Source organism: Rhinopithecus roxellana, chromosome 13 (genome assembly GCF_007565055.1).
Source record: "Rhinopithecus roxellana isolate Shanxi Qingling chromosome 13, ASM756505v1, whole genome shotgun sequence".
Taxonomy (NCBI): domain Eukaryota; kingdom Metazoa; phylum Chordata; class Mammalia; order Primates; family Cercopithecidae; genus Rhinopithecus; species Rhinopithecus roxellana.
Window position 1 is genome coordinate 84,662,981 of NC_044561.1, and position 20,855 is coordinate 84,683,835.

Below are 20,855 nucleotides of genomic sequence, written 5' to 3' on the forward strand. Positions count from 1 at the left end.
TATCATACTTAGCTAGTATGCAGTGGTACCCAAAGGGCTACTGTGAATCCCAAACTGAATGTGGGGATTGCTGAAACTAACCTCAAAGTGGCCAGTAAAGCTGTGCCTAATAGCAACATGAAATACAAATCTACCTTAACTAGTTTCGAGAAATCAAGCTTATGGAAGCTTTATGTGAAATTTCACATCAGTCTTTCACTCATGCAAATACAGAGGAACACCTCTTGAAAATGCAGATAGTAGGCCAGGTATGGTGGCTCACGCCTGTAATCCCAGCACTTCGGGAGGCCGAGGCGGGTGGATCACGAGGTCAGGAGATTAAGACCATCCTGGCTAACTCGGTGAAACCCTGTCTCTACTAAAAATACAAAAAATTAGCTGGGCGTGGTGGCGGATGCCTGTAGTCCCAGCTACTCAGGAGACTGGGGCAAAAGAATAGCGTGAACCCGGGAGGCAGAGCTTGCAGTGAGCCGAGATGGCACCACTGCACTCCAGCCTGGTTGACAGAGGGAGACTCCCTCTCAAAAAGAAAAAGAAAATGCAGATAGATTCCTTCAAGAAAATATTTATTGCATATTACTAGTGATTATGTTTTACAGCAGTTTTAAATACATACACTCTTCACAAACACAAAAGGGGAATCGAGGCAACTATCAAATTTAAATGTTGAACCAAGTCCTGGTTTTCAGAATTCAGCAGCCAGTCATGGTTCTGCACCAGGGCCACCAGTCCACGATTTCCAATAGTTGAGGATCTTTTCTCTAATTGGAACAAAATCTTCTTTATATGTGACAACTGTTTCCACATAAAATCCTTTTGGGCGTTCAGATAGTTCACTGGGTGTTTCAGTTGTTAAGCCATCCTTTTGGTTTACTTTATCACCATTAAGAGAAAAAAAAAAAGAACACCTGAATTATTGACTTAGAAAGCAGTCACTAAAGTCTTAGAAATTAAGATAAGAATTATGTCCACTCCCTCCAACCCCAATAATGAAGAAAGGAATGAAAAGGAAGGGAAAGAAGGGAGGGAAGGGAAGGAAGGGAAGGGAGGAAGGAGGGAAGGAAGGAGGGAAGGAGGGAGGGAGGGAGGGAGGAAGGAAGGAAGGAAAAAGGAAAGGGAAGAGAAGGCAAAGGGAAAGGGGAAGGGGAGGGGAGGGGACAAGAGGGGAGGGGACAAGAGGGGAGGGAAGGGAAGGCCAGGTGCGGTGGCTCACGCCTGTAATCCCAACCCTTTGTGGTGGCCGAGGCGGGTGGACCACCTGAGGTCAGGAGTTTGAGACCAGCCTCGCCAACCTGGTGAAACCCCCTTCTCTACTAAAAATACGAAAATTAGCCAGGCGTGGTGGCATGTGCCTGTAATCCCAGCTACTGGGGAGGATGAGGCAGGAGGACTACTTGAGCTGGGAGGTGGAGGTTGCAGTGAGCGGAGATAGCACCACTGCACTCTAGCCTGGGCGACAGAGCTAGACTCCGTCTCAAAAAAAAAAAAAAAAATTCGCCGGGCAGTAGTGGCCTGCGCCTGTAACCCCAGCTACTCGGGAGGATGAAGCAGGAGAATCGCTTGAGCCTGGAGACGCAGGTTTTGGTGAGCTGAGATCATGTCACTGCACTCCAGCCTAGGCGACAGGGTGAGACCCTGTCAAAAAAAAAAAAAAAAAAACGAACGAAAGAAAACATAAACATGGACATTAAAATATTTTTACTTTATATATATATAAATATAAAATATTTTACCATGTATTATATATAAAGGAAATATAAAATATTATATATAAAATTTTTTGGGGGGTAGAGATGGGGGTCTCCCTATGTTGCCCAGACTGGTCCCCAACCCCTGGGCTCAAGCAATCTGCCACTTTGGCCTTCCAAAGTTATGGGATTACAGGTGAGAGCCACTGCACCTGGCCAAAATGTTTTTAAATGCCTAATGCTGGACACATGTACTTTCAGGCCACTGATAGCTTCATCACCAAATGTAATCTTCAGCATAGTTTTTACACAAGAACTTTACTGAGATATAATTAACATATCATACGATTAACCCACTTAAAAGATACAATTTAATGTTTTTTAGTACATTCGGATTTGTGCAACCAGCACCACAATCAATTTAAAAATATTTTCATCCACAAAAGGAATCCATACCTTTGGCAGTCATTCCCCATCTCCCCAACCCTTCAGCCCCTAGCAACCACACTGATCAACTTAATGTCTCTATACATTTCCAGCATATTTTTCAAAGCTGAGAAACTTTCCTCCCTTTGCCTAGTAACTGGAAGATTTTAATACGCCTTGACTGCCAAAAGTCCTGAAATTGCTCGCCATATATCATGAGGGACAGTAGTACTGAAGCATCATTCTTTAAAAATCACCGGACAGAGTCTGTGAAAATCCACCTTGCACTTTACACAGATTGCTCCAATTCTGAGTATAGTGACGGCCCTATCCAGTAAATGACTAAGATTTAGGTAACAATATTTACAAGGTATTAATAATTCCTGGCGTCTAGTTCTTTGCAGATTCTATTGTAACAAACGGCTGTTAGCACCCGTTTCAATTAGTTTTGGAGAATAAACCTGGGGTTTACAGAACAGGGAGGTTGTTTCCACGACCCCCGGGGAACTCTCCACTGAAGGCCGTGTGTCCCGGGACAGGCCCCGCCGAAGAGACCTACCTGACGACTTCGCCATTGTCCGGCTGTAGTAAAGCAGTGAGCCCAACACAGACCAGACGCCGATCCCGTAGACCACCGACATCCGCCGGTACCAGGCCGTGAACTCACTTCCATACATTCCTACGCCGGCGAGTGCCTCGACTCTCGCAGGCCCACGGCGGAGGCGGGACTTCCGGCGAGGGAATCGCTGCCGTCCCTGCCGCCGGAACCATCAAGGAGCCGCCAGTTTTCCGCGTCCGCTTCCGGCTCTGCCCCGATGCATCTTGGGGCCTGTGGTCCGGAGAGTTGCTCCGGTGTCCGGACTTTCGGGTGCAGAGCTGTGGGCGTGCGATACTTCTTACCACGTGACGAGGTCTAAGTGACAACTTCTTAGAGGAGAAGCTTCTCACTTGCAAAATTGTAATGCCTTCGTGGGCTCCAGACGATATCTGAAAAGGTTACTTCCAATTCCTCTTCCAGTTTTCAGATTTGCAGGGATACCGCTTGTCTCTCTCTCCCCGCAACTCTTCTTTTCCCCCATTTTCCTTTCCGGAACTCTGGGTGAACTTTAAATACCTCCAGGCCAAAGCTAACCCCTGCGCTAGGCTCTGGGTCTTATTTTTTCCTGCCTTAGGGGCCTTTCGCCTCATTGACACCCTAAGCCCTCCCCCATCTTCATTACTGACGTTTGTCATTCATACAAACGTGCCCATGTCTCAAAAAATCTCCTTCGACTCCGTCCAGCTCCAGCTTTTGTCTTATTCATACATTTTTTAAAGGCAAGATGCCCTCAATAGACTGAACAACTTTTTTTTTTTTTTTTTGAGACAGTCTCGCTCTGTCGCCCAGGCTGGAGTGCAGTGACCGGATCTCAGCTCACTGCAAGCTCCGCCTTCTGGGTTTACGCCATTCTCCTGCCTCAGCCTCCCGAGTAGCTGGGACTATAGGCGCCCGCTACCACGCCGGCTAGCTTTTTTTTTTGTATTTTTTAGTAGAGACGGGGTTTCACCATGATAGCCAGGATGGTCTCGATCTCCTGACCTCGTGATCCGCCCATCTCGGCCTCCCAAAGTGCTGGGATTACAGGCTTGAGCCACCGCGCCTGGCCCTGAACAACTTAAGAGCAAGTGTGATGTGCTTGGCACAAGGCAGGCTCGGTAAATTGACATTAAGTACTTTTCAGCCATACTCAAACTTGGTTTCGGAAGCATTTGCCACCACTGACCCCACCTGCACCTTTCATGGCTTCAAAAACATCCTTTTCCTGGTATCCTTCAGGGTTCTTTTCATCTTGCCCACCCTTTAAAAACTGATGTTCTGCCCTACAGTAATATATATCCACAAAACTTAACTCTGAATGGATCGCTCACTTAAATGTAAAAGCTAAAATAATTTAATATAAGCCTAGAAGAAAAAAAAAGAATATGTTTGCCATCTTGGAATAAGCACAGATTTCTTAGAATAAAAAAGGCATCCCAGGCCGGGTGGCTCATACCTGTAACCCCAGCACTTTGGGAGGTAGAGCAGGGAGGATTGCTTGAACCCAGGAGTTCCAGACCAGCAAGGCCATCATAGTGAGACCCCATCTCAGTTTATATATATATACATAAAGCAAAAATGGATAAATAGGACTTTTTTAAAAAATGACATTTTTGTTCTTTGAAGGTCACAGATGAGAAAATGAAAAGCCAAGCCACAGAATAAAATATTCACAATAACATATCTAACGAAGGACTTGGATCCAGAATATATGAGGACCCTTTACAATTCAGTTATAAAAATACAACCCATCTAAAAACCAGGCAATAAATTTGAATAGAACAAAAGAAGATATACAAATGACCAATAAGCACAGGAGCATCATTAGTCATCAGAGAAATGGACATTAAAACAATACAATAAGAGACTATTACACACCTACTAGAGTGGCTAAAATCAGACTGAGAATGCCAAGAGCTGTAAGGATTTGGAACAATTGGAACTCTTATTGATGGGAACATAAAATGTTACAATCTCTTTGCAAAACTTAGTTTTTAAAAAGTTGAACATATGCCTACCATATAACGGAGGCATTCCATTTCTAGTTATCCATGAGAAATGAAAACCTTTGTCTACACACAGCCATGTACATGAATGTTCATAGTTTTATTCTTAACAGGAAAAAATGGAAACCACCCCAATATCCATCGACTTAATGGCTAAACAAAACGTGGGATACCACTTGGCGATAAAAAGGAACTACCGGCTGGGTGCAGTGGCTCACGCCTGTAATCCCAGCACTTTGGGAGGCCGAGGTGGGTGGATCACCTGAAGTCAGGAGTTCGAGACTAACCTGGCCAACATGGTGAAACCTCGTCTCCACTAAAAATACCAAAATTAGCCCGGTGTGGTGGCGGGCGCCAGTAATCCCAGCTATTCGGGAGCAAACTATAGTGGGAGAAAGCTGATCAGTAGTTGTCTGAAGTAAGGGTGTGGAGAAAGAGAAGGACTAAAAGGGGTCTGAGGAGACTTGGAGAGGTGATGGCAATGTTCTGTATGTTGATTAGTGTGGTGGTTTGTCAAGATTTATCCAATTGTATGGTTTAAATGGGTGCAGTTTATTATATGTGAACTATAGCTCAGTAATTGTAGACAAAACAGAAAAATTGGTATTGTTTCAAGCTTGCATCTCTTCTCATCCTTCTCATCAGCCTTACTCATGATACCTGTTTTATTTGTTAATAACTCTCAAATCTACTCCAGATTCTCTGAAAGCAAATTCATGTTACTGCCAACCTGCTATGCATCCTTGGCTGCATATTCCACAAGCTCCTGAAGCTAAAAAAAATGTTCAGAATTGAATTTATCAGTGCCACTCCCAACAGGAAACAAACCTTCCCTTTCTCTTCCCTAATTCAGAGAGTGATTGAGAAATTTCCCAAGCCAGAAACTTGGAATCATCTCACCTGACATCCTATCTGTCACCTCTGTCTAAATACCGTCTCTGTTTAGGCCTCATTTCTCGCCTGGATTAGTCTCCTCTCATCCTTCCCCCTCTGGAGTGTGTTTCAAACCTTAAATTATCATTTCACCCTCTGCCTAAGATAAGTCAGAGGCTTGCCTTACCTTCAAGATGGAGTTCAATACCCACAAAAAGTAACAATTAATAAAAAGATGGAGTTCAGAGTCCTCACTGGGCATACTGGGCTCAGTGACCCCTTCTCACGATGGGTGTTTTCCACACAGCACTATCACCCCACCACTCCCTACATTCTGTGGAAAAAGTCACTGGTACCCCAAGGTGGGACCTGCATGGCCATGTCATATCATGCTGTTCCCTCAGTTCCTTACCTCACTGACACTTGAGAGAACCCCAGAGTTAGCTGGGTCCATCATACACTCTTTTTTGTGTTCATTTGAAACAGAAAAGCTGAAGAAGGATGTTTTGGCCTCAATCTGTACAGACAGCTTTATGTATTCTTCTATATGATGTGTTAAAAATTACATCTAAAACTAAAAATATTCTTGGAAAAAGCACAGAAAATAAAAGCTCTAGGAATTTAAAATGTAAATGTTCAACTTTTTTTTTCTTTTTTTTTTTAAATGGAGTCTCCCTCTGTCACCCAGGCTGGAGTACAGTGGTGTGCTCACTGCAACCTCCACCTCCCTGGTTCAAGCGATTCTCCTGCCTCAGCCTCCCAAGTAGCTGGGATTACAGGCGCCCATCACCACTCATGGCTAATTTTTCTGTATTTTCAGTAGAGATGGGGTTTCACCATGTTGGCCAGGCTGGTTTTGAACTCCTGACCTCAAGTGATCCGCCTGCCTTGGCCTCCCAAAGTGCTGGGATTACAGGCGTGAGCCACCATGCCTGGCCAATGTTCAACATTTTAAGATAGGAAACTCTGCTAGAATTCTGCTAGAATATAGGGCAGAGACAAAAAGAAATACAATAACTTGTATTCGAATACAAATTCAAAAGATAGAATATTGGAATAAATCCAGCTGGTCCAACATCCAATTAATAGGAACTTCCAGCTTCATTTTCTACATAGCACTCATTACCTTCTAATGTATCATTTACTTCATTTTTTTTGTTTGGTTTTTTTGGTTTTTTGAGACGTGAAGGGGTGGCCTGCCCCTCCACACCTGTGGGCGTTTCTCATTAGGTGGAACAAGAGACTTGAGAAAAGAAATGAGATGCAGAGACAAAGTATAGAGAAAGAAAAAGTGGGCCCAGGGGACCTGCGCTCAGCATACAGAGGACCCACGCCAGCACCAGTCTCTGAGTTCCCTCAGTATTTATTGATCATTATCTTTACCATCTTAGAAAAAGGGAAGTGGCAGGATAATTGGATCATCATAGGGAGAAGGTCAGCAGAAAGACATATGAATAAAGATCTCTGTGACATAAGTTTAAGGAAAAGTGCTGTGCCTTGATATGCATATGCAAACATCTCCATAAACCTTTTTAGTGCATAAAGAGCAGCATTGCGCTAGCAAGTCCTACCTTTCGCCCTAAGGCGGGTTTCTCCTTTCTCAGTAAACAGAACACACAATTGGGTTTTACACCGAGATGTTCCATTGCCCAGGGACGGGCAGGAGACAGATGCTTTTCTCTATCTCAACTGCCAAGAGGCCTTCTTTCCTTTTACACTAGTCCTCCTCAGCACAGACCCTTCACGGGTGTCAGGCTGGGGGATGATCAGGTCTTTCCCTTCCCACGAGGCCATATTTCAGACTATCACATGGGGAGAAACCTTGGACAATACCTAGCTTTCCTAGGCAGAGGTCCCTGCGACCTTTGGCAGTGTACGTGTCCCTAGGTACTTGAGATTAAGAGAATGGTGATGACTTTTAACCAGCAAGCTGCCTTCAGGCACTTGTTTAACAAAGCACACCCTGCACAGCCCAAAATCCGTTAAACCTTGAGTCACCACAGCACGTCTCTTGCAAGGACAAGGTTGGGGGTAGGGTCACAGATTAACAGCATCTCAAATACAGAACAAAATGGAGTCTCTTATGTCTACTTTCTATATAGACACAGTAACAGTCTGATCTTTCTTTTCCTTCCCCACAGAGACGGAGTCTCATTCTGTTGCCCAGGCTGGAGTGCAGTGGCGCAATCTCACTGCAACCTCTGCCTCCTAGGTTCAAACAACTGTCCCTGCCTCAACCTCCCAAGTAGCTGGGATTACAGGTGTGCACCACCACGCCCAGCTAATTTTTGTATTTTTAATAAAGGGTTTCACCATGTTGGCCAGGCTGGTCTGCACGCCGTTGCGCCCAGCCATATCATTTACTTCTCATATTGTTACTGTTGGTCTTCCCTAACTAATGCATAAGCCCTATGAAAACAGGAATTTTTGTTTTATTGGCAATATTCCCAATGCCTAGAAGACTACTCCATGGACAACAAGTACTGGATAGTTATTTGTTGAATTAATGAAAGAATGGCTCCAAAGATCTGAGATTATCTTGGGCCTATACTTTTAGAGCCAGTGGGTTAGTCTGTTTTTGCATCTCTGTAACAGAACACCCGAGACTGGGTAATTTATTTTAAAAAGAGGTTTACGGTTTATGTTTATGGCTCATGGTTCTGTAGGCTGTACAGGAAGCATGGTGCCAGCATCTGCTTCTGGTGAAGCCCTCAGGAAGCTTACAATCAGGGCAAAAGGTGAAGAGGTAGCCCAATGTATCACATGGCAAGAACGAGAGGAAGAGGTGGGGGAGGTAACAGGTTTTAAATTTTTGAGAAAGTCTTTGTCCCCCAGGGAGTGCGGTGGCATGATCTCGGCTCATTGCAACCTCTGCTTCCTGGGTTCAAGCCATTCTCATGAGTCGGCCTCCTGAGTAGCTGGGATTATAGGCACCCGCCACCACGCCCGGCTGATTTTTGTATTTTTTAGTAGAGACAGGGTTTCACCATGTTGGCCAGGCTGGTCTCGATCTCCTGACCTCAGGTAATCCACCCGCCTTGGCCTCCCTAAGTGCTGGGATTACAGGCATGAGCCACCATGCCCAGCCAAGACACTTTTAAACAATCGTACCTCGTTTGAACTCAGGACAAGAACTCTCTCATTTCTGTGAGGATGGCACCAAGCCATTCATGAAGGATCCACTGGTATGACCCAAACTCCTCCCACCAGGCCCCACCTCCAATCCTGAGGATTACATTTCAATGACAGACTTGGAGGGGACAAATATCCAAACCATATTACCTGGCAAAGCTGTAAAGTATGAAGACAGAATAGATTTGCAGATATGCTGAGAGCCAGTGAATTCTCCCCAAGTACTCCTTTTAGTAAAAGTCATCTGAAATTGCAAAATGCCTTATGGAATAAAGGGAAGAGTGGAACTAACCCAAGATTCCAAACAGAAGAAATTCCTGGATGACAGTTGAGCAGCAGGTCAAAGTGATTGGCCCCCGTTAAAAGGGGACATCAGTGGCCTCCAAAGAAGAAAAAAATGGACTTCATTCAGTAGAATAAGCTAGAGTTTCTTAGTAAATAGACAATATTTCTTCTCTCAAAAAGCAAACAAAATTTAGAAATTCTGAGGAAAACCACAGCTAATCTAAGAAATCATAATCCAAATAGGGAGCAAGCCAACATATGGCACGATGGAATGTAAGAAAGTAACTCTGATTCTGTCCTTCGGAATGTTTTCCTCCAAGTGGCATAGGGACTGACTGGGACACTAGCACCCTAGAGAAAAATGGCATCCTACCTGGCTTGGACTTGAACAATATTTACATCATCATGACTGTGTAAATGCTTCTTAGGAGCTTTCAGCTTTCACAATCAACTTAGTGACAAAAGATATGATAATAGGCCAGAATATAATTTCTTTTTTTTCTGAAACAGGGTCTTGCTCTCCCACCCAGGCTGGAGTGCAGTGGCATAATCAGAGCTCCCTGCAACCTTGAACTCCTGGGCTCAAGCGATCTTCCTGCCTTAGCCTCCCAAGTAGCTAGGACTACAGTTACACACCACCATGGCCCAGTAACTTTTAAAATTTTTTGTAGAGACAGTCTTGCTATGTTGCCCAGGCTGGTCTCAAACTCTTGGCCTCAAGTAAGTCTCCTGCGTTGGCCTCCTAAAGCATTGGGATTACAGGTGTGATAGCTGGAGGGTAGAGAGAAAGGTCTTAATATCTTGATTCTTTGAAAATGGGAATTGAGATATGGGCTAAAATTAAATACATCAACAACAAAAATCTTGTAAGGAGAGGTTAAAAGCAGTTATCTTCAAAAAGTAGGTCTGAGTTTATAGAGTGGAGGTAACTTATTTGTTATGAGCTCTTTAGGATAAGGTATTTGTTTCATTTTGATCCTGCATATGTATTCCTTTAATTATAAGGATTAAGTTCAGGAAACACCTCTTAAGGAAGTCACTTAAAACACATACACACTCACACAGAGACCTCAGGAAATCACATTTGTATTAGCAATATTTTAGCCAGTACTTTCTGCATCTAGATTTATTTCCTTTATGATCATTAAGATTCTCACCTAAACAAGTTGCCAAAATACATTACCTCTGATTTTATTTAGATTCTAAAAGTTAGGATACAAAAAGCACATAAACATCTACAAGTACCAAAACATTTATGACCTTATAGTTTTATAGTGCAAGAAAAAGGACAAAGACAGGAATACAAATAAATTATAATCTAAAGAGTTACATACAAAATTTCCTTGATTATTTGTTAAAATCTGCTAGAAAAGTAACAGGAATGTTATTAAGCCCTTCTAGACATTTTGAACACGATCTGACACCGTTCTCTTCAATTTCCTGGTTGCATCCTCAGCTTAACAGGCACTGGAGACAGCCAGCTTCTTCAAATGGTCCATGAACACCTGCAGGCTAACATCATCAGTTAGGATGGGTGCTCCAGTTTCCTGAAATGTAATGATAAAGATTAGGTTGGCAGATATCTTAGAAGCTGGTTAGAATTCATGAGCTGTCAAGCACCTGCCCTCAGAGCATTCACAGGTGTTGTCCCCTCTGCTACGAGTACTCCCATCACCCCATCCTCCGCCTCACTAATGACTTCTTTTGACTAAAGCACAGTTTCCTCACAAAATCCTTTCCTGGTATGCCGAGATCAGGCCGCCACCACCTGCTAGTTTTGAGCATCAGGACTTCTACTTTACCCTCTTCTCCACAGTCCTGATAAAGTACCCAGGGTCTAGCTCCCCACCAATGTGAGCTCACGGAGGCCCACATGCCTGCCCTTCCTCTTAAATGCTCTGCTTATCCACAGAAGCTGGATAATGGTGTACCCATGAACAAGTGAACCGGCATCTCCACTGAACAGATGGATACTTCGAATATCAGAAAAAGCTTATAATTTTATTAATGTTATGGGAAAAAATTGAATAGAAACCTCAATTTGTAGTAAGATTCCAATTTTGTAAAGACATTAGAAAATATATATATATATACACACACACACACACAATAATACACTTTATATTATGTAGAAAAAAGCTGGAAATAATAACTCTTTAGAAAATGATTCTAGGTAATTTAAATTTTCTTATTTTTTAAAACGTAATTGATTTTTTAAAATGAAACCGTACTGTTCTAATTAGAAAAGTGTAAGCATAATCAAAATGTTTTCAGAGGATTTCGAGGAAGAAGGAGTAGAAGATATACTTTTCTCTATTCCTCCCACTAAGTACAACTGAAAACCTTGGGCATCTTATATAAACCAAGCCTAAGAAGATGTTTAAAGGTGGAGAGAAGACAGAAGACACACTGAAGACCTCGGGACACAAGCAACAACACGGCAGCGAGTCCCGGGCTTTCTTATGCCTCATACACTCCGAGTTTGGAGTTGAGGAAGCTGGCAAATTGTCACTGAGCGCAGACTCAAACAAAACAAAACAAAACAAAAAGCACCCAATTTCTCTAGCCAAAGGACTAAAGCAGCCTAGCAAGACAGAACAATCTTAGATAATAACCCCTGTACTCTGGGCAAAACTGAGAGGAAAAACCGTGGCCCTGACCCACCTGAACCAGCAAAGGCTGGGTGGGCAGCTAAAATTTCTACCCTCACAAGGCAGTAACAAGGCGCCCCAACACTCCCACCAAGATGGTGGCAGAGAAGGCTAAGTATGGAACCAGGAAGTTCATCCCCAATGGCCAACTAAGAAATTATCCTACCCCTGTGGTGTCAGTAGAGGTCATGTGGGGAGCCTGGACTTCCACCCCAACCTGGCAAAAATACATGTCCCTCCCCCTGCCTACTGGGGTGGCATCAGAGGCCTGGTGGAGGGTCAGGACTTTTACCATCACCCAAGTGTAACAAGGCCATCTCCACAGCGGTGTCATTGGAGGCTATGGTGGAGCTGGAACTCCCATTCCCACTAAGCAGTAACAAGATATCACTAGGCGCCCCCAGGTGTCAACAGAGGCCAATGGAAAACCTGGACTTCTCCACCTCCACCTGGCAGTAATGGAGCCCACCAGCACCCCCCACACCCCCACCACCACCTTCCCTGTCAGAGTAGTGTAAGAAAAAATCAGTGAAAAGTAGCAGGTTTAAATAAGATCCAGGGTCTCATACAAACACTCAAGTGTCCAAGTTTCAATTAAAAAAATCACTTACACAAAGTGATTACCAAGACCTCCAAATGTAATAAAAAGACAATTGACAGGTGTTAACACTAAGTTGACAACAATGTTAAAATCACCTGACAAAGATTTTAAAATAGCCATGATAAAAATGCTTCATAAGCAATTACAAACACACTTGAAACAAATGAAAAAATTGGAAGCCTTAGCAAGGAAACAACAAGGTCCCAGGAAAGAAGTGGAAGACATGGAGAACCAAAAGAAAATTTTCTAAGTGAAAAATACAGTGACAAACAAAGAGCTCAGCACATAGGTTCAATGCAGAAAAGGAACAGAAAAAAGAATCAACAAACTGGAAGACAAAATAATAGAAGTTACCCAAATGAACAAAAGAAAGAAAATACATGGAATGTAGTACCTGGGGTACTGCAACAGATCTAACATTCATGTCACCGGATGTCAAAAAAAGAAAGAAAAGAGAGCAGGTGAAAAGACATTCAAAGAAATAATGACCGGCCGGGCGCGGTGGCTCAAGCCTGTAATCCCAGCACTTTGGGAGGCCCAGATGGGCGGATCATGAGGTCAGGAGATCAAGACCATCCTGGCTAACACGGTGAAACCCCGTCTCTACTAAAAAAAACGAAAAACTAGCCGGGCGACATGGCGGGCGCCTGTAGTCCCAGCTACTCCGGAGGCTGAGGCAGGAGAATGGCGTAAACCTGGGAGGCGGAGCTTGCAGTGAGCTGAGATCGGCCACTGCACTCCAGCCCTGGCAACAGAGCGAGACTCCGTCTCAAAAAAAAAAAAAAGAAATAATGACCGAAAAGTTTCCTATTTGGCAAGAGATACAAACCTACAGAAGCAAAAAGCTGAGTAAACCAAAACAGGATAAACCCACAGAAATCCATGCCAAGACATGTAATTACACTTTCTTCTCTGCCCCTGCCCATCCACCCTGAAAACTAACAACAGAAAAAGACTACTGGAAGCAGCCAGAGGAAAATGACACCTTCTCTACCGGGGAAAACACTGAGACTGACAGTGAACTTTTCATAAGAAACCATAAAGGCCAGAGGAAGCGGCATAATATTTTTCAGCTGCTTAAAGAGCTGTTAGAATCCTATACGCAGAGAAAATATTCTTCAGAAATGAAAGGGGTATCAAGATATTCTAAAATAAAAGAAAACTAAAAATCTATCACCAGCAGACCTATGCTAAAAAGAATGGCTAAAGGTAGGCTGGGCGTGGTGGCTCACGCCTGTAATCCCAGCACTTTGGGAGGCTGAGGCAGGCGGATCACCTGAGGTCAGGAGTTCGAGACCAGCCTGACCAACAAGGAGAAACCCTGTCTCTACTAAAAATACAAAATTAGCCAGGCGTGGTGGTGCACGCCTGTAATCCCAGCTACTCGGGAGGCTGAGGCAGGAGAATTGCTTGAACCCGGAGGCGGAGGTTGCGGTGAGCTGAGATCCCATCACTCCAGCCTGGGCAACAAGTACAAAACTCCGTCTCAAAAAAACAAACAAAAAAAAAAAGAAAAAAGAAAAAATAATGGCTAAAAGATCTTTAAAAATAAAGAAAACAATAAAAGCAACCATAGAGAGAAATATAATAGGTTTTCCTTTTTAAGACTTATCAATTACGTTTGATGCTTGAAACAAAAATTATAACATTGTCTGATGTGATACTAAATGTATGCAGAGGAAATATTTAACATAATTATATTACTGATGGGGGAGAGGAAAGTGATGGAAGAGGGAGGTAAGGTCTCTAGACTTCACTTGAACTGATAAAAAACACCAATAGACTGTGATAAGTTATGCATATATGATGTAATACCTAGGGTCTGACCAGGTGTGGTGGCTCATGCCTATAATCCCAGCACTTTGGGAGGCTGAGGTGGGAGGATCGCTTGACCTCAGGAGTTTAGGACCAGCCTAGGCAACATAGCAAGACCTCATCTTAATTAAAATAAAAAAAACCTAGGGCACTCAGGAGCAACCACTTAAAAAAGCTAAATAATGAGATACACTCAAAAACATTACAAACAAGTCAGAAGGGAATCCTAAAACATGTTCAAGTAACTCATGGGAAGACAGGAAAAAAGTACACACAAGGAAGGCAGGAAAAAAGTATACAAAACGGAATGAAAAAAGAAAAGCAGAAAACAAAAAATAAAATGGCACACTTAAGCCCTATCATTAATTACATTTTATATATAAATGGTCTAAATATACCAAGTAAGAGAGCTCAGCAGACTGCATTAAAAACCATGACCCAACTATACACTGTCTATAATAAATTCACTTCTTTTGTTTTTCAAGATAGAGTCTTGCTCTGTCGCCCAGGCTGGAGTGCAGTGGCACGATCTCGGCTTACTGCAACCTCCGCCTCCTGGGTTCAGGCAATTCTCCTGCCTCAGCCACCCGAGTAGCTGGGACTACAGGCACGTGCCAGCATGCCAGCTAATTTTTGTATTTTCAGTAGAGACAGGGTTTCACTGTGTTGGCTAGGCTGGTCTCGAACTCCTGACCTTGTGATCTGCCTACCTTCGCCTCCCAAAGTGCTGGGATTATAGGTGTGAGCCACCACACCCAGCCGGAAGAGTTTTTAAAAACCTATTGCAAACAGGAGAGAGGAAATAATAATGACTAGAGCAGTAACCAATGAAATTGAAAATAAAAAAATAATAAAGTCAATGAAATGAAGAGCTGATTCCTTGAGAAGATCAATAAAATTACCAAACTCTAGCAAGACTGACAAAGAAAAGAAAAAACAGAGATGACATAAATTTATCAATATCAGGTATAAAACGGGTATCACTGCAGACTCTACGGACATCTAAAGGATAATCAGGGAATCCTACAAGCAACTTTATACGTGTAAGTTTGATAGTGTAAACAAAATGGAAAAATTCCTCAAAAAACACAACTGCCATAACTCATCCAATATGAAATCAATAATTTGAAGAGCCCTATAACTATTAAGGAAGTTGAATTAGTAATCTAAAAACTCTCAGAAAAGAAATCTCTAGGCCCAGATGGCTTCATAGAGAAATCAACCAAATGTTCGAAGAATCCCCAATTCGACACAATATTCCCCAGAAATTGGAGAGAAGGAAATACTTCCCAATTCATTTTATAAAGCTAGTATTATCCTGATACCAAACCAAACAAAAACAGGAGAAAAAAATGAAAACTACAGACCAATATTCCTCATAAATATAGATGCAAAAATTCTCGAAAAAATATTAACCAATAGAATTCAGCCATATATACAAATAATTATACACTAGGAGTGAGGTTTATTCCAGGAATGGAAGTCTGGTTTAATATTCAAAGAATCAACGCAATTCACCATATTAAAAGGCTTACGAAAAAAATCCCATGATTGGCCGGGTGCAGTGGCTCACGCCTGTAATCCCAGCACTTTGGGAGGCTGAGGCGGGTGAATCACAACATCAGGAGATCGAGACCATCCTGGCTAACATGGTGAAACCCCATCTCTACTAAAAATACAAAAGAATTAGCCAGGTGTGGTGGCAAGTGCCTGTAGTCCCAGCTACTTGGGAGGCTAAGGCAGGAGAATTGCTTGAACCCGGGAGACAGAGGTTGCAGTAAGCCGAGATCCCACCACTTCACTCCAGCCTGGGCAATGGAGCGAGACACGCCTTCTCAAAAAAAAAACAAAAACAAAACAAACAAACAAACAAAAAAAACACATGATTATACCAATGGGTACATAAAAAACATGACAACATTAAAAACTTACTCATGATTTTAAAACTCTCAGAAAAATAGCAGTAGTGGGGATCTTCCTCAACTTGATAAAAGAGCTACAAAAAGCCCACAACTCCTATTGTCCTTAATGGTGGAAGACTGAATGCTTTTCCCCAAAGCAGGGAACTAGGCAAGGGTGTCCAGTCTCGCCATTCTTATGCAATGTAGTGCTAGAAGTAACCATCAGTGCAGTAGGCCAAGAAAATAAAGTAAAAGTAATTCAGATTGAAAAGGAGAAATAAAACTGTCCCTGGCTTGCAGATGACATGATTGTCTAAGTACAAATTTCCGGATGGGCGCGGTGGCTCAAGCCTGTAATCCCAGCACTTTGGGAGGCCGAGACAGGCAGATCACGAGGTCAGGAGATCGAGACCATCCTGGCTAACACGGTGAAACCCCGTCTCTACTAAAAAATGCAAAAAACTAGCCGGGCGAGGTGGCGGGTGCCTGTAGTCCCAGCTACTCGGGAGGCTGAGGCAGGAGAATGGCGTAAACCCGGGAGGCGGAGCTTGCAGTGAGCTGAGATCCAGCCACTGCACTCCAGCCTGGGCAACAGAGCCAGACTCCATCTCAAAAAAAAAAAGAAATTTCCGAGAAATTTACAAAAAAACTCCTAAGAGTTCTAAGTGACTCAGGAAGGTCACGGAATACAAGCTAAACATACCAAAGTCAATTGTATTTCTATATACAGCCATCCCTCAGTCTGTGGGGGGTATGGTTCTGTGACCTCCTGTGGATCCCCAAATCCACAAATGCTCAAGTCCCTAATATAAAATGGTGTAGCATTTGCATATAACCTATGCATACCCTCCCATATACTTTAAATCGGGGTCCCCAACTGCAGGCCACGGACAGTACTGGTCCATGGCCTTTTAGGAACCAGACCACACACCAGGTAAGCAGCAGGTGAGTGAAGCTTCATTTGTATGTACAGCTGCTCCCCATCACTCGCATTACCACCTAAGTTCCACCTCCCATCAGATCAGTAGCAGTATAGATTCTAATATGAGTGCAAACCCTATTGTGAACAACGCATGTGAGGGATCTAGGTTGCGTGCTCCTTATGAGAATCTAATGCCTGATGATCTGTCATTGTCTCTCGTCACCCCCAGCTGGGACCATCTAGCTGCAGGAAAACAAGCTCAGGGCTCCCACTGATTCTACATTATGGTGAGTTGTATAATTATTTCATTATATGTTACAATGTAACATTCATAGAAATAAAGTGCATAATAAATGTGGTGATGGAAATGCCTCACATCTTGACCTTATCAATCTCAGTATCCTGGTTGTGATACTGTATTACAGTTTTTGCAAGATGTTAACACTAAGGGAAAATGGGTAAAAGATACAGGTGATCTCTCTGTATTATTTCTTGTAACTATATGTAAATTTACAATGATCACAAAAAAGTTTAATTTTAAAAATGTTATAAGAAAACAGAATGAAAGGAAAGACTCATCTGAGAGAGACATAAATGCTGGGAACAGTTAGAGAAAGTAGTAATTGGTGGGGGGCGGGGGGAGTAGGAGAAAAGGGAAGGAATTAGGCTGGAAAGTGAGGAGGCGGCAAAATCGATGGTGACAAGTTGCCCTGTGTTCTTGGCAGAGAGAGGACTAGGGGCCACGCTGCTGTGTGACGAAGGAGACCCCCATGGAGGCCACAGTACAGTGCTCTGTCCCTTGGCCTGAACCTGGTATGTTATGCTGTATATTGTGGAAGGGGACCCGCCCAGGGAGCCCCCTCAAGCTCCGGCCCAGCCATGTTATTCAAGTTGATTCGCTGCCTGCTACTCCCCAGCAAAATACCCACGTTATGCAGTTATTCTGTCTCTAGGCCAAAAGAGATCCAATTTGTAGAATTTTAAAACAAGTTTTAAAAAAAACTAGCTTGGCATCCTCCCCAAATACCTGAAAATTTCTTACCTGGCCCCAGGCATAGAGGTTATTGTGTGTCTGAGATGGGTTCACTTTGGACAAAAGGAATCGAGCCTTTAACAACAACAAAAAGGTTTAAAGATTAAAAAGTGACATTAATATTAATGTAACAGAAAAAAGATAATTTTTTACAATATTTCTTTGGTTAAATTAGAATTGTTGTTTTTTTTTTTTTTTTTTTTTTTGAGACGGAGTCTCACTCTGTCGCCGGGGCTGGAGCGCAGTGGCCGGATCTCAGCTCACTGCAAGCTCCGCCTCCCGGGTTCACGCCATTCTCCTGCCTCAGCCTCCCGATTAGCTGGGACTACAGGCGCCCGCCACCTCGCCTGGCTAGTTTTTTGTATTTTTTAGTAGAGACGGGGTTTCACAGTGTTAGCCAGGATGGTCTCGATCTCCTGACCTCATGATCCGCCCGTCTCGGCCTCCCAAAGTGCTGGGATTACAGGCTTGAGCCACCGCGCCCGGCCGTTAGAATTGTTTTACTGCACAGTAATCTATTTCTTTAGCTTAAGCCCACTGGCTCTCCATTTAAGGATCCTAAAACATAAAATGTGTATTTTATCTTGGCAATCCCTTTACATAAGTGTATTTTGACCATTTATTTAAAAAGAAGTCATATTTGGAAGATTACCTGTGTGTCAACTTATGTCATCGCATAAAATATTAACCATCCTGTTTGGATGTATAGCAATAACAATCTATCATAAAACGAACAAACCACTGGAGCTAGAACTCAGCTCGCTCACCTGACTGCCTCCATGCTCCGTGTTAATGTAACGTGGCATCGGGAAGCGCGCTTGCAGAATTTCTTGAGCATCATCCAGTGGTGCCTGCAGAAGGTGCTTGAAGTTTTCGTACTCGGGCATGTCCTGGTAGCCAGCTTTACACCACTGGGCTATGGTCTACACAGAAACAAACCAACCAAAACTATTGTGGAAACTGTAACAACAGCCTTCACTGACACTGACATTCTACCATCGCCACCCAGAGCTTGTTTCCAGTGAAGAAGTCTAATGTCAAAAATGACAAGTTTCATAGGGAGAGCAAAGCAGAGGTACCTGCAGGAGGAGAAGCAGGAGTAAGCAAAATGGGTGCATCCAGGATACCCCCGCCTGCACATTCCCCCAGGAATGTCAGGCACCACTCATGCCTCCTCTCTTCTATATCAACTGCTTAACAAAGCCCGTGGATTACTCATCCCAAGGAGCGGCGGCCTCCCTTCTTTTCCACTTCCACTGTTATCACTCAGTCTAGCCTCTCATCTCCACACATCTGGTAAGGAAAGGGCTTTGTTGGCTGCCCACACAGACTCCACTCCCCCATCTCCTTTCCTAATGGCACACATATTACACTCCTCCTCCAGTAAGCAGTAGTCATACAGACTTGGGTGCAATTGACTCATCCCTATCCCCTGCTCCCCCTGGGCCCTGAATTGGGGTACCCTTGGCAAAGGAGACAAGAGCTGTAAGAATCAAAGTATGAGTGTTGATCAGGCAGTGAAGAGAAGCCATATGCTAAACTGTGGAAAGCAGACGATCTGTCTCCCCGACTAAGCTACACATTTTATCACCCTTCCTTCTTTTATACTCATCAGCAACTGGTCTAGAAAATATCTTGTATACACAGGAAATCAAGAAACATTCATTAACTGATTCATATACCTTTATAAACAAAGTGAAGTGCTTTTGCATGTTATTTAGGGGAACAAGAAGACAATGGACAGGAAAAATGGAGAAAGAGACTACAGCAAGTGTGCAATGTGTCTTAACAGAGCCATTAACATGGCTCCAGGCAGAGGATTCTCATCAGATGCCTCCTTCTGTAGCCTGCTCGCTTCCTCTCAGAGTGGCAGTTACCTTTTTCCAGGTCTAAATGCTGTGATTGACAGTTGGCCTATGGGAAATGCCCACAAGCTCACCAGGGGCCAGGAGTTCCTAAGAACACTTGCATTCAGCACACTCGGGGCTTTGGGAAGGTGACAGCAGTGTCACTGTCTTTATCCTTAGAACCCCTCACTTGCACAAGAAGGTGCTCAATAAACAAGTGAATGAACAGCATCAGGGGTTACAAAAGAAATGTCAATAAGGGGTGAGCTTAGAGCAAAGAATGCTTTATCGTCAGTACAGTCGGCCCTCAGTATCCACAAGATTGGTTCCAGGACCACTCCTCCCAATACCAAATTCCATAGATCCTCAAGTCCCTCATACAAAATGGCACAGTATTTGCATATAACCGACGTACATCTTCCCATATACTTTAAATCATCTTTAGATTACTTATAATACCTACAATGTAAAGAGTATATAAATAGTTCTTGTGTGTTTCTTTTTTCTTTTCTTTTTTTTTTTTTGAGACAGAGCCTCACTCTATTGTCCAGGCTGGAGTGCAGTGGTGCAGTCTCGGCTCACTGAAACTTCACTTCCCGAGTTCAAGCGATTCTCCTGCCTCAGCCTCCCAAGCAGCTGGGATTACAGGCGTCTGCCACCACGCTTGGCTAATTTTTGTATTTTTAGTAGAGACAGGGTTTCGCTATGTTAGCCAGGCTAGTCTTGAACTCCTGACCTCAGATGATCCGTCTGCCTCGGCCTCCCAAAGTGCTGGGATTACAGGCGTGAGCTACCACACCCGGCCTGTGCTATACATTTTATTTGTATTATTTTTTATCATTATTTCAAAATTATTTTTAACCTGGCATTGGCTGAATCTGCAGAGGTGGAACCTGTGGATACGGAGGGCCAACTGTACTGATACCAAAGGACCCAGTGGGAAGAGCAGCTGGTCATCTGGCTCTCAGTCTAGGACTATTACTGACAGCCTAGCACTTGTGTGCAAGTGGCTAGCAGACTAGGTGTTAATATGCTGAAAAAAGTTTAAAGTTATAAAATACTTAGGAGTATTAGAAAACAAATACTTCCTAAGTTACT

General features: G+C 43.4%; 2 protein-coding genes across 6 annotated transcripts in view; both read right to left on the reverse strand.

The window, feature by feature from the left end:
• Positions 1 to 545: 545 nt before the first annotated feature.
• Positions 546 to 2,854, reverse strand: SMIM26 (small integral membrane protein 26). Its single transcript, XM_030913932.1, has 2 exons — positions 2,674 to 2,854; positions 546 to 873 (listed from the first exon to the last, which is right to left on the reverse strand). Exons 1-2 carry the CDS (start codon positions 2,789 to 2,791, stop codon positions 704 to 706), a joined length of 288 nt encoding a protein of 95 aa, XP_030769792.1. The 5' UTR covers positions 2,792 to 2,854; the 3' UTR covers positions 546 to 703.
• A 7,202-nt stretch (positions 2,855 to 10,056) lies between these two features.
• The window catches only part of SEC23B (SEC23 homolog B, coat complex II component), a 51,679-nt gene continuing 40,880 nt past the window's right edge, over positions 10,057 to 20,855 (reverse strand). For 4 of the 5 annotated variants that reach the window (XM_010369850.2, XM_030914964.1, XM_030914966.1 and 1 more), the window contains 3 exons: positions 18,678 to 18,833; positions 17,920 to 17,985; positions 10,057 to 10,534 (listed from right to left, as the gene is read on the reverse strand). In XM_010369850.2, the coding sequence (XP_010368152.1) occupies positions 10,445 to 10,534; positions 17,920 to 17,985; positions 18,678 to 18,833 (312 nt within the window). In that variant the 3' untranslated portion in view covers positions 10,057 to 10,444. The remainder of the gene's footprint in view (positions 10,535 to 17,919; positions 17,986 to 18,677; positions 18,834 to 20,855) is intronic. The other variant, XM_030914965.1, reaches the window with a different exon arrangement.

Bases quoted from the DNA above. Each gene is read 5' to 3' on its own strand.
- SMIM26 (XM_030913932.1), bottom strand. From the start codon at position 2,791: ATGTATGGAAGTGAGTTCACGGCCTGGTACCGGCGGATGTCGGTGGTC. The intron at 874-2,673 runs GTAGGTCTCTTC...ATGGTGATAAAG, and splicing joins GACAATGGCGAAGTCGTCAG to TAAACCAAAAGGATGGCTTA.